General features: G+C 34.6%; 1 protein-coding gene across 1 annotated transcript in view; it reads left to right on the top strand.

Moving 5' to 3' along the window:
- Nucleotides 1-14,329, top strand: part of Pcdh17 (protocadherin 17) — a 93,619-nt gene that overhangs the window by 29,219 nt on the left and 50,071 nt on the right. Inside the window, exons 2-3 of the mRNA XM_038310595.2 lie at nt 3,373-3,431; nt 3,567-3,739. Of these exons, the coding sequence (XP_038166523.1) occupies nt 3,373-3,431; nt 3,567-3,739 (232 nt within the window). The remainder of the gene's footprint in view (nt 1-3,372; nt 3,432-3,566; nt 3,740-14,329) is intronic.

Genomic DNA, 14,329 nt, shown 5'->3' with positions numbered 1-14,329 from the left:
CTATAAAGTATATAAGGTATATTCATATATTATATCTATGTTAAGAACACAACATATAATATATCTGTTATGTTATTGCAATATATTGATCATTTTAAACATTAATATTAATTATGATATAATTTTGTATATGTTGATTCATATATTCATTAGATTAGTATTAATTTATTAATATATTAGACAGTCATGATTCCCAATTAATGCACGTGAGGGACTTTTTCACACTTACTGAGGAATTTTAAAATTGATGTTGATTATTTGATGTTTTCAGAATTTCCATTTATTATAATAACATAAAATCTTTTCTCCCTGCTTTTGTGATCAACTTGAAGTTCACGTCTTCTTACACAATAAAGTGTTACTCATTTCGGCTAACATGATTAAGTCTTCCTGTATAGGCTTTTTTGTTTTGTTTTTCATTTAGGATTTGTGCTTCTTAATGCAACTAGGATAAGCATGCCTTAGAAGGTGGTTTAACTTAGGCATAACATGTTTTATAAACATGATTTGTTAATGCCAATGTACTTTGGTGAGTACATGAGTATTATATTCTGCCCACTTAATCAGTCTAAGTGTTTGATTGCTTGGGTGTATTGATTTGTTTATTTATTCCAAAAGCAAAGAATTTCCAAGTATTATTGTTACAAAAACTAAAATAGCCATACCAAAAAATGCATATCATATTCAGTTTTTTTAACTTCAGATCTGTTTTGTTATGACACAATACTGACAGACTCTGCAGAGAGTTCAAGAGCTGTAACAGTTAAAGGCCTGAGCTCATTTTCGTCTCTTCTAAGAGTTACAAGCTAAGAACCATTCCTGTATAAACCAGAACGCAAATTTTAAAGTAAAGTCCTTTATATTATTGGGAAGAGAATCTCTGTCTAAATTTAATTAATAATAATGATACTTGTGAGTTACTTTTTTTCTTTCACAGGAAAATACTGTTATTTTATAGGCAGATGATGTTAAATGAATTTTCAGTCACCCCAAGCATTTACAGTCTATATTAAACCTGTGTGTTCTTTTAGAGTGAATTAGTTGTATGTTTGTAAAAAAGCTAAATGACTACTCTGTGCTAATTACACAGAAGCTAATACAGTCTCTTCCTTCCCAAGTTGCTTTAATGAACAAGTACACATCATTCCTAAACATTTGCACTTTCTTCTGATAAAATTGTAAGCTTCTCATTTTGCAGCTTTTAAAGCTCTGGAATTATATGCATTGCATTCTCTGTCTTGTCTTTCTTTCCCTCCCTCTATCCTTTGCCTGCTTCATACATACTTTTGTTTCTCTTTTCTTTTTCCCAGTAGTTTTCCCCAGCTTGTCCCCTCTGCTTTTACTTTTTTCTTGTTCTTTCCCTCACTAAATCATATTTTCTCTCCCTTCATTTCCCCACCTTCCTCTAAACATTTATAGGTAACAGTACAGAGGTATTGTGTTTACATGCACCAATGCGTGCATTTATGAACACACAATCTTTTATAATCCTTTATTCAAAGAGAGAATGTACTTTACTAACATGTGTGGACTTTCAGAAGCTGTCCTAAAGATGAGAGGAGAAAAGTTTTCTGTCTTTATCACCAAACAGGAATCACACTTAAGCTTCCCCTAATTAAAACCCAAGGAGTCATAATCCTATTTACAGTCACACCAGTATTTTCCAACTAACTTCTAATTTCGCTTTACTCATTTCCTTTATTCTTATCATGACTGGCCTCTGTCATTCTGAAGCCTTTTGAGATTATTATATTTGCTTTTTTTTTCCTGGCAGTAATAATTAACTGGATACAGATTTTCACCATCTTAAATAACAAACTCTATTTTATGAAGTTTATACTATTCTCAAGTTTGTGGACGCTCTTACAATTAGCCAGCACATTTGTAAAAACTGAGCCATCTCTTTTGTTTATCCATATTCATTTTACTGGGAGGAAACGTTTCCTAGAAGTTGTTAGTTTGTCGTTATGGGAATAAAATGAAGATGCTCCACTGCGTCCAGATTCAGGTACATGATGGTGACAACCTGCAGGCCTCCGATTGTCCTCTGAGTCCAGTTAGAGTCAAACATGAACCCACACAGTTCACCTAATCTTGCATGTATCTTAGAAAGGTCACTGTCATAGTCATTAACATAAGATGGTTACAGATTAGAAAAATTGTGAATCTCTTTTGATAATCTCAGTCATATAGGCAAACTTTATATTTTCATTAATTTTCCTCAACCGTTTTTGTTTTTCCCAGTAACACTTCCTATAGGAAAATAAATTCAATTATTGCATAGAAAGCAAAACAAAAACAAAAGTAAACAAAAAATTCCCTACTCTTTTTTTTTTTACTAGCTTTATTGATAAAGAAATTGTATATTTCACTGCACTGAGCCTTACCTTGGCCCTCTTGTTTCATGGGCTGCATGCTCCGCATGTCTGATCCTTGTATGCTGGACGGTCTTGTACTAACCCACCGCTGCCCCAGCACCTAATTGTGTGATGTGAAGGAATGTAGAAAACAGAAGAAGCATTGTCACCGAGTCAGCTGCACGAAGAAGTAACGCGTGTGAATGTACAGTATCGGGGAATCTATGAAAGATCCAGTCTATTTCTCCCAAAAGACTCTGTTCCAAGATACAAGGAGAATTCAGTTCTTGTTGGCAGGCCTCCATGTCAGTTTGGAAGCAGTAAAAACGACAAGACAGGCTTTTCAATGTCTTTACCATTAACACTTAAGTAACTTTAAACATTTTTTATTTCACCCTGTCTGAAAGACCGAGAAAGTGCTAGTCTTTCCCAATGGATTGTTTGCATCTAAGTTTTGTAGTTGGGATGTAGCTTAAGAATGAATTAAAAATGAATTCAGCCATTCATGACATGCTGTATCTGTTCCGAGGAAAATTTTGAGGAAAGGCCATCTATCTTTTAATGGAGCAGATGACTTTACATGACATTATACCAGAAAGGGCATAGAATCCCAGCAGATGATGCCATTATGTATAAAAATGGGTGTTATTAAATAATGCACACTTTTAATATGGAGAAATTAGGTCATTTTCCCACTCCTCCCACAAATATTCAATCTTAATATCTGTGTGATGAAGCAGCATAGATAGTGTTATCCATCCTGGTACTAATGGATAATGCCAGTTACGACAGGTTCATTGTTTACTTTAACAGGTAATTTGTGGACCGGAATCATTTAATTGTTCTGAGTACATAATCACATGTCAGCAATTTCCAATTTAATTAAAACGTACAAATCTGAAGATTAAGGGAATTTTTGAATTATTAATCATTTTTCCACTAGGAAATCTTGTTGCTCTGCAGGAGATTTGTCCAGTGTACAACTATACGTATTTTTTTTCCTTCTCGTTCACAGACAGACAATTTTCCCGCAGAGCCCAATTACATGGGCAGCAGGCAGCAGTTTGTTCAAAGGTAAGGCCTATTAAATAACTTTCTCGGCTTCTCCATTTGCATTTGTGTCAAAATTGCTTTGCAAGAGACTACACGGCAGGTTTAAACTGGTCGAGACAACACTCTCTCCTCTTGTTTTCTTTATATGTATTTCAGTAGCTCCACGTTTAAGGACCCAGAAAGAGCCAGCCTGAGAGACAGTGGGCACGGGGACAGTGATCAGGCTGACAGTGACCAAGACACTAACAAAGGCTCCTGCTGTGACATGTCTGTTAGGGAGGCACTCAAGATGAAAACTACTTCAACTAAAAGTCAACCACTTGAGCAAGGTGAGTGATGCCTTCCCGTGCTTCCCACGTGTAAAGCTTAAGCCATCTGCATAAGGCTATCGGTACTAGCACAGCTGTTTGTCACATGGACTAGACTGTTGATAAACTATCAGAGAAAAGTGCGAAGCCCACGGGGATCCTCAACTGCAAAGCTTTTCCTTATCACAGACACAATAGATAGTGCCCATGGACCTTCTTAAAATGGGAACTTGTCTCTTCACATTAGGCCTGATTTTACGGACGTTTCCTAACCTGGTCTAATTCGGGTTTGACTAACAAGGAACATTTGGCATGCTCCAGCTTAATATTTAGGAACATTATGCTATCGTTATATATTATTAAAATTGGAAAACAATTTTAGATTAAAGAACTTGATACAGATTTTATATTTCTTATCCATGATGGCTTAAATTCAACTTTGATTATACTTTTGAAATAGATTTTTCAAGAATGCAATAATACTTGAGAGAGATTCGGCTGCTCTGAATTTACATTTATATGTTCTCATAAACATCAAAAAACGTAAACTTGTTTACACTAATATAGATGAAAAAGATATACAAGGTATTATGTATGTATTACACTTCTAAGTGATTATCTTCAGTACATTTCATACACTTCATACTAATTTTGATGTTTTAGTTATTTCAAATACTATACGACATTTGCTAATGATTCCTTCACAGACAACTAAGATGCTCTCCTGTGTAAGACAATGTAGAAATTTTAATGCTGTTTTATATACACTGAAAAGAATTGTCCATAAATCAAATTTTATAAATATATGCTAATTAAATTACTTAAATATTAGTCTTCAAGATATCAACAATATTTATGTCTGCTTAAGATATGCTAGCATAGATCCTTCTAGTGAGAGAGAACACTGTAGCTTCTAGATCATTAGCGGTGGTTCTTGCAAAATAAGTTTTTGTCTGCATTGCAGTATTTAGGGATTTTTCAAATCATAATGAAACTTCAATGTAAACATACATTCACCTTCCTGTCAAGATGTCTATGCCTACTTATTTAGATACATTCAAAACCAAAGGAAATGCATATTCAGCATAGAACGAGAAATAATTGCTCACCCCCCAAAATGTTATTGTATTTAAGGATGAGCTCATATAAATCCTGGTTTAAATAATATGGTTTAGATGAATGGCTATTTCTATGCATTCACCATAATAGCAGGCTGGGTGGAGAAGCAACACTGTCTCAAAACTTCTTCTCATTAGAAGCAAATAGAATATTTCTTTAGTATGCACACTTCCTAGAGCCAAGGATGACTACCTGAGGAGACTTAGATGGTGATGGTAGATTTTGTCTCTACAATTTATATGAACATTTGAGGCACATTTTATTTTACTACTGGATTTCATTATACGAGTACACAGCACAAAACTGACCCATTTGCAAGTGTGGTGAATAAGGAGTTCAAGAGGTAACACTGGGAATATAGTTTTCAAGGTGATAAACACTAAATGAATTCGTTTAGGTTGTGACATATTTGAAAGGCATTTATTAATAACAAGCATAACACAAAACCCAGGAACCACTGCAAACATTAACTCTGATTCCTTTCTATCCATTGACCCATAACAATAGTATATTTGGTATATTTTCTCATACAGAAAATGAAATGTCTAGCTAATTATTCCTGAAAATATAAATTATAGTAAAATACTGCCTTCATCTTCCATATCAAAAAATAATGTCTTAGGACTATGACTATCATTCTTAAAAGAAGGTCTAAGTACTCATATATTTCAATGGCCATTACTCACGAAACAATTGCTATGACAGAAGTGACGTTGCTGATAGTGATGTCGCTTGTAAAGAAAGTCATTTGTACACATTGCTGTGAAGTTCACAGGAAAGCTTCACTATCTGTGAGGCAGACTTAGGAGATCTGTGATTTAGGCAGGAAGGAACACTGACTTCTGTTTGAAAAAGATAATAAGCTTAGCTCTGTTATTTCCTTTATTTGTTCATCTATTCATTTCTTTTATTCGTTACTTTAGTAAATATCTATTTTAATTTAAAAATGTTTAAAAACACAATAAATGGCCCTGGATGCTGACTGCAAATAATCATATGTAACTAGTACAGCTGAGAGCTCTCTCTTCTCAATCTACCTTTTCTGCCTGTCTCTCTGATGTATATGTATGTCTGTTTTTCTTTCCAGCTATTTAGATTCAGAGAACAGAATTAGAATTTACTATGTTTTTACTGCTAAGCATATATAATGGAAGCTTTATTACATCATAAACCAATTTGACCTGAAATATCTTTAAAAAGCATTCTCCTTTTATCTTACATAAGAAAATAAAGGTTATTAGAATTTATCAACTTGTGTAAGAGGCTAAAGTTTAATAATAGGAATATATGTGAGCAAAAAAGGTATGTTTTCTATAAAACGTTTCCTCTAAATGGAAGAAATTTGTTTCTTGGCCATTTTGATTCAGTTGATTGATTTGATGAAGTATCAAGAAACCATTAATAAATAAGTTAATACCTGAGTTGATGTTTGCTGAGCTAGGGAAGGAACTCAGAGAACCTGGTATGCACTGATTGAGCATGAGACACTCACTTTATTTAGTTAAGTATTATCCATTTAACCTTATCCATTTATTTTCATAGCACTTACCAATAGCTAAGTCGTACTGCTCACACTAATGAATGTATGTACTTTTAATGCATGACCAGTCGTAAACAATGAAGGCAGTACTTGAAGGAAAACTGTATAGGACATCAAAACTACACTTTCAGAGCCGACTTTTTCATCTGTGTTTCACACAGTTTACATGATGAACACTTTATTCAGAAGAAGTTGGGACTGCTGGGCAAGTATATTGTTGTTTTCTTGGTCAATATATTCTGCTAATTTGTTTGAAAAGCATCATGACAGGCAGTGCCACAAATACTTGAGTGAACACGTGTAGAAGACAGCTTTCTTTACTGATGATGACAGCCATGTCCAAACAGCGATCTCATGAAAAGTTCAAATGTTAAATCCTAATTTTCAGTATACCCAATAATGTCTAAAGAAAACTGGAATAGAAATTACACAAAAACAACTTATTTACTTCTTTGTCTTACAAAATTTATGATACTAGTTTACGTGACTCGAGTTAAAAATCATCACCATATTGTATTTTATTTTCTTGTGTCATTTCCTTTGGATTATTTCCTTGTTTAAGGAATGCATTTTTCAAAAAATAACATTTTATTTCTTAATTATATTATTTCAAACTCATAAAGGAAAAGAAATTTCAAAAACATTCTTAATACTTTCAATGATAATGATTTTCTTTCTGAGATGACATAGACTTCTTGAGATTTTGTCTTAATTAATTTAAATGATACTTTTTTCTCCACTTTGGCGGAGTTAATTTTTTTCATCCATCCAATGTGCTTCTGATAGTTCTGTGTTTTTGCTGCCATCAGCTTAATACCAAATAGAGAGCACTAGTATGCATTGCCCATTATTTTAACAAAAATACTTGAAAGGATTCAGCAGCTAATTGAAGGTGTGATGTATTGTACGGCAGTTGACGATAGCTTTAAGGATTTTATGTTAATAAAACCTCCAAGAGAAATAAGCTATTTTAAGCATTTACCACTCTTTAAAACATTCTCAAAGAATGTACTTAAGTTATTTTTATTTTGACTACATTTTGTACCCTCCTTCTGCATTTGTTTAATATATTTAATATATTTTCCACGTGCCCTTTTAGAACTTATCAAACATGTATACAGGTATAAAAGTGAGGGATGCATAAAAGGATGACAGACAAATAAATAGCCATGCAAAACAAGCTAGTAGAAGTTTAATAGCAAATCTGCTTAGTAAGAGCAGTAAATATTACTATTATTCTCAATAAACTATTTTATGAAGAATAACAAGACCAAAATACATAATTTTCCTTTCATTGATTAATATTTTAGTATAAAATTACTTACATCAAAGGCCAATAGAGTACATACAACGCTGTTTTTTTGTAAAGGTGAGCCACATATAGACTTGCTAATAATAAATCTCTTTCAAGAGCTTTTGAAGCAAATTTAGATTTATGTTTCAGAATACTAGTCACACTTTGATTTCTTCAAAGAAGTATTTACCTTTGGATTCTACCCATTAGACGTCTTAGAAATGACTTTAATGTTAAAAATAAGGTTTTTTCATCTCAAATGATTTGTAAACATTATCTGCATGAGAGTCATTTTGTTTGGTTCCTGAATAAATAAACGGATGTCTTCATAAACACATGCTAGTCACATGCCTGCCTGATGTAAGTTTTGAATTTTCCAAGGATAAACAATACATGTGAATTTTTTTATGACTTCACTGATGCCAAGTCAGGAGAAGCTAGCAGAATAGAATTTTGATTTGCAATTTTATTGGCAACCTGCACCAGAAGTGGCAGGGTCCACATCACAGAATCTAAAACCTCGTTGGGAGAAGTCCAGCTGTACCAGGTTTCCAGTAACTCTTCTGCTTCCTAGGTGCTGTTAGGTTGCAATTTGTTCTCTTAGCTCATTTTAGAAGACACTTCCACAGGTTGTCCTAATATATGGATATTCTATCCTTTTTCTACTTATAGAAATCTTGCCTTCTTAAATTGCAGTCTACTAAGACAGACCTCATGTCAGGCAGTGACAGTGCACAACCTTTAATTTTAGCACTTGGGAGACAGGGACAGTCAGAGTTATTTGGAGTTTCAGCCCAGCCTGATCTACAGAGCTAGTTCCAGGACAGTCAGGGCTACACCAAGAAAGCCTGTCTCAAAGAAACAGAAAAACAAACAAACAAAAAATTTAAAAAAGCAGACTTCACAGTAGAATCCTTGATTTAAGCAATTATTAAAATTTCACAAAAAAACCCTGAGACTAAAAATGTCAAATGTCTTCATTTGATACAATTTATTCCATTGTCCAAGCTTAATTGTGTCAATAATTTACTTTCCTCTCCCTAAAGAACATTTTTAAAACTTCAAAAACTAAAGTTACTGTTTCTTGTCTGTTTCGTTTAGTATTTAAATATCTCTTGTGGGCTCTACAATCAAAGTACATGTAGGTTATCTTAAGTGAATTGCCTTCGTTTTCTGATTTTTCAGTTTTGTTGAGACTGATCCCTATCCTATCACGTCACCTACACTAATTTCCTGAATATGACTGTATTTCCACTGTATTGTTAATTACACCCAAGAAGAAGACAGTTTAGTAAGTCTTTAACATGCCCTTTGCCATAGAGAACTAGTCAGGAAAGCTATAATGGAAAGAAGAGGTGGAGTTAAGGCTATTTCTCACCTAGGCAAGGACAGAATCCAAATTCAGATTTGGGAGTGAAACATGTATCTAACCTACTTCCAAAATTCTCTTTAACAAGGAACTTCAGTCAGGCCAACAAATCTGTATTCTCAAGTGTTCTGTGTTCTTGTTCCTGTAGTTCTGACTCATAACAACACTCCTTCCTCTTCCGAAACTTTCCCAGGGGTGCAGAAGCAAATCCACTTCCGCACAGCAAGAAGAGGTCATGACCTAGTCCATCCTCTTAGCAGCCACTTGCCAATCTATGGTGCTAATAAAAAGAATGCTGCTATAACCTCATTAACAATAAATTTTTCTTAGAAAGGAAATTGAAAATTAGTGTTTTATAAGAAGAGTGAAAAGAAGCCATTGAATATTTAATGCATGGAAAAAGTCGTGCACAAAATTTCAAAGACATTACTTTCTCAAAGGAGACATTGAAAAAATTCTATTATTTGCCAAGGCTTGCAAGGACTTTGCACTCATGTGAGATTTTTCTGATACCATTCCTATCCTCCAGCTTGTTAGCATAAATAGTCCACCTTTCTTGACTGCCTTCTCGGGATTTCAGCGTTCACCTGATCTTTTGTTTAGGAAAAATAGGAAACATCCAGTCTACTGTGAACTTTATACTTTGGCTTTGTTTGTTTACTCGAATAGCTGTACTGTCTTTCAGTGAGCTAAGTTTCAGGGACCGCCTTTCCTCAGTGATGTTATCTGCTTCTAGTACCCAGCAGCTGATATCACACAGGCAGGGTTCATTCTCCTATATTTTTGCTTATTCTAAACACTCCTATGAATAGTGGAAAGATTGATGACAGAGTCAATGTTATTTTGTGAATGTTTTCTTTAATATATATATAAACTACTTTTCCCACAAATTGACATCAACTACTTCTCTAATCTAAAAGGAAAGCCTCCTTTATTTTAGAATTATTATACTTCGCAAGCAGGAGGGGAAAGGCAAAGATCTACTTTTTGTGGGTCTTAAAAATATTATTTTTATTAGTATTCAGTATACTTTTTTGAAATTAAGAGTATGACTTTCAACTGCAAGAATTCACCAGAAATTTTATCTTCTCTGTTAATTTATCCGGAATAAAATAATTTTGCTTAATTAATAGAACTAAAACTACCCCCCACCCCAAACTTTTGCATTTCTTCACTTTGATAACAAAACTCCAGCATAGAGGTTTTCTGATATTTAATCAAAGTGGCACTATCAATCATTAAGTTTAGAAGAAAGCTTCCATGTGCAGTCCTGCTTTTATGAGAAGACAGATCCTATAGATGTCATAGAAATAGCAAAGGTAGTACCTTCAGTTTTGCAAGTTTTCTAGGCTATAGCTCTTTCTATTCTACACTGTCATTCTTTAACACACAATTGAAAATTCACTCCCTAATGGTCACATTAGACCGTCTATTTCTTGTGAATATGAAGATTTAAGTAGTCAAATTTTACAATTTGATTGTGGATTACACAGCATATTATTGTATGAAACTCCCAAGGGATAATGACACATATTGTTCTAGATGCAGTCATGGACAGTACTGTAAAATTTATTCCCAAAGACTAGGACTGTGTGCGTTTCTTACTGTGCACAACAACTCTACTTTTCCCAACTTTTGGTCTGACATAGAAAAATGGTGCTTGCAGAGGGGTTGTCATTTGTTTACTTACTCATTCTCTTAATAAAGACTAACTCTGCTAATGGGTAAGAAGATGTAAGGTCCAGACTGAATCCTCCAAATCATACACTATTGAAGAGAATTTGGCATATAAATTATGATATCAGAGTAATGTGGTTGTTTTTTTTTTTTTTCCGTGAAAAGTAAAATTTTGGAAGGAAAATCCCATCCAGATTAAAGACCGTGAGGGTTTCTGAAGTAGAAGACATCTGAGCAAATCCTTCTGTTAACCTGGCAGAGTGAAGCTGGAGGAAGGGAGGTGACAGGACACTCTCAAAAACACAGATGAAATCAAGCAATGTGTGAAAAGTTGCTTTTAGGAGCAGGTGGGTAGGAAAGTGGGAGGAGGAGTGAAGATGTGCAACTGGGGAGGTGGCTGGAAGCCCAGTAATGTGAAACATGAGGGGGGTCCCTGGTTCATCGGGGGTAGCGCTTCAGACTTCCATTTCAGAGAGCTTTTTGTTTTGTTTTGTTTGTTTCGCTTTCTGGCAATGTCTTGGGAGACAGGAAGACAGCTAGGATGGAAGGAAAAAGACAGTTCAGGCAGTGAAGAGGTAACAGGAATGAACACAGATGATTAAGAAGATTTGGTGCTTGCATTAGAACTATAACAAATTAGTATTCAATTTTTTGTCACCTACCTAAAAGCTCAGTACAGCAAACACTTCAGCGTTACGTTTCTGTAAATGATCAGTGCTTATTTTAATAGAAATTAGTAAGTAGTTAATTAGATGAGACTTTATCATTCGGTCTCAACAGTGTCGCCTAAAAAATAAATAAAAACTTTCAGGCATTATAGAGAGCCTTCCTAAAGCAGGATGGTAGTTTAAACTCCGTAAATTGTTTAAATTTACGAGTGTGACTTCTGGGACTCAGTAGGCAATTATTCAGATTGCTAAAGTGGTGAGAAAGGGTGAATTTACACGGAAACTACTTACATTGGGCATAGTTTAGAAACATTTGAGACACTAACATGGAATTATCAGTGCAAGCATATAAAAATTTCATTTGGTAATCAGAGAGGTCGAGATATATAAACAGGAAGACATTTGGATAGTTTATATCTGAATCCAGTTAACTTGCTGAGAATTTTTGTTGGAAAAGAAACACGGACCAGATTAGAATAGACAGAACTCAATATTTTAAACTTCAGAAGACATAAAATCAAATAATCATTTTCCGAGGAAAGGAAACGATTACATGTGTTCTGGGTGACTCCAACATCTGGGGACATCTACTCAAATGATTTAACTATAGCCTAGAGTTTTCAGAATTTGACAGTTAAATACAATTGGTAATCAAGTCAAATCAATACATTTAGTCAGGCAATGCTGTTTTCTTCAAAAATAAAATGATACTGATATGATTATATTTTATGGGTCACTAACTAAATTTGGACTCAGTTTGAAATGTGTGATTTAGCATCCTGGCCTTATGGGCAGCAATTACGTTTTCTTTTGAAGAAAGGGACAATCATTGAAATACTACACTTGGAATTTTTAGCACCTCTTTTGGTTGTGTGCACTACCCAGCAAGAACTGCTCTAGCTGCTGTATTGACTCCTTGTTCAGAATTTAAGGAGTTTCTGGTGTGTGGAAGTCACTCTTTCAAACAGGAAGGACTGAGGAGAATAAGCAGATACTCCAGCTACACAGAACTTGATTCCCGTGAAGATGGTATTTCTTGTGACTTCTCCGACATTGTGGAACCTGTAGAATAAGTGAAAAGAGTAGATAATTCCACACTTAACATAATGTGACAAATAAGGATTGTAAATTGAGGGTTGTAAGGCTTGCAAAATGGGCCACACAACGTTGACAATTGTTTAATATAACTTAAACAAAAAAGAATTTGGGCTAAATTTTAAAGGATGAACATGACTTTTACTTTGAAAGGTAATATAAACTCCATGAGTCATATAAACCGCCACTGGATATGCAAAATACGTCCAGCCTTGAGGGATAATGAACAGTTTAACGTATTTAAAAGAGAAGGGGCAGGAAGAATGAATTATCAGTCACAACAGGAAGTAAAAGGTCACTAAGGAAAGGTGGGGGATGTTGGATAGGAAGACACATTGTCTTAGTGGCTGAAAATAGTAAAGAAGAAACAATGTGAGACACTAGGAAATGCCTCCAAAATGAGGCTCACAGAACGGCTTTCCTCTAAAAACCAGCAGGTCACATTTGATTTCCCTAACAACAGCCATGACAGAGTTTTCAAAAATAAAATAAAGAGGCGCGTCAGAAGCATGTACCATGGAAGTGTAGCCAGAAATCGGAGTCTGTGTCTGCCTTTGGAGAGACAGCAAATACTAGGGAAGGGGAGGTGGCAGCCCAGTGGGTATGGAAAGAAAGACAACTAGGAAAGAAAACCCCACAGTGGAAAATACTTCAATTATTCACAGTCAAACTGTGATGATGTAAGAGCTCTAATCAGAAGGACACAAAATGAAGCACTGGATTAGAGACAAAATACTTGTTGAAATAGTAGGGTTTCGAAGAAACTCTGTCTTTAGCAGAGAGAAAAGAGAGACAAATTTGGCAAGGTGGATGTGAAGGTTTAACAGAAACACTGCTCATAAGAGGTGTTTCTAAATCTTCCCCATGATGTCTAAGGCAGAGCTGATCTTACTTCACTCCTCTTCCTGGAACGTTTGTTATATAAGTGACAAGCAGATCTGTGCAAACCCAGAAATAATGAGGGAATTACAAAAGAGCCTGAGATGAGGTACTCATCTGTCAAAACAGGGGGGCTATTGTGTTATACCCGTTAAGAAAAAAGTCGGAAACTTTGATACATCAAATCAGGCATATTAACATGCAAACTTCATTTTTCAATCTCTTATCTTAGAAACTTTTAAAAGCTGATATCGTGATATGCCATGTAATTCCCCAAATAAAGTAGTTTCTGGAAATAAGAATTTTTCATAACTGTGAAAAGTGATGTTTCCTCAACATATTATTAAAGATTGAGACCACAGCCTGTGACAGCAGCCCAACTCAACAACTGGTTTGTAGTGAAAAGCAGAAATATTCACACTAAATGGGGTGAATAAATAACAGAAATACTAATTCTAGTCAGTTTTATCCAACATGAGTATTCTTATTTTTAAATTGTGTGTAAGGAATATATATACTTGTAGTGAATTTGTGTGCTGTAGCCTTTTCTTCCTTAAATTCTTCACGATGTGCTATAATGTTGAGCACTCTAGTGTTACTATAATGAAAAGTTATCTTCCCCTGAGAAATTCTTACAGCCATTGTGCTGTGAAATCATAGTAGACTATAGACTGGAGGTCAGCATTGTGCTTAATAAAGGAAAACAAATCTGTTGCTTTGAAATAGTTTTAATATGATCAACATCACTCTGGTAGGTTTAAGACAATATTGACCATCAAAATGGTTTAGGTATAGAATCATTCGGAGTAAAGCAGATAGGAATGGCCAGATCCTCTGAAATTATTTTTAACAAGATATATATTTAAGTAAATTGATTAGCCTCCTCTGGATTTTCTTTTCTTTGAGCTTTTGAAATTCATAAGGGGGAAGACATTGATGCTACTTCTTTTCTTTCTTTTTTTTCCTTTTT

Source organism: Arvicola amphibius, chromosome 13, assembly GCF_903992535.2.
Source record: "Arvicola amphibius chromosome 13, mArvAmp1.2, whole genome shotgun sequence".
In the NCBI taxonomy this organism is placed as follows: Eukaryota; Metazoa; Chordata; class Mammalia; order Rodentia; family Cricetidae; genus Arvicola; species Arvicola amphibius.
This window is presented reverse-complemented; position numbering and strand designations above follow the sequence as displayed.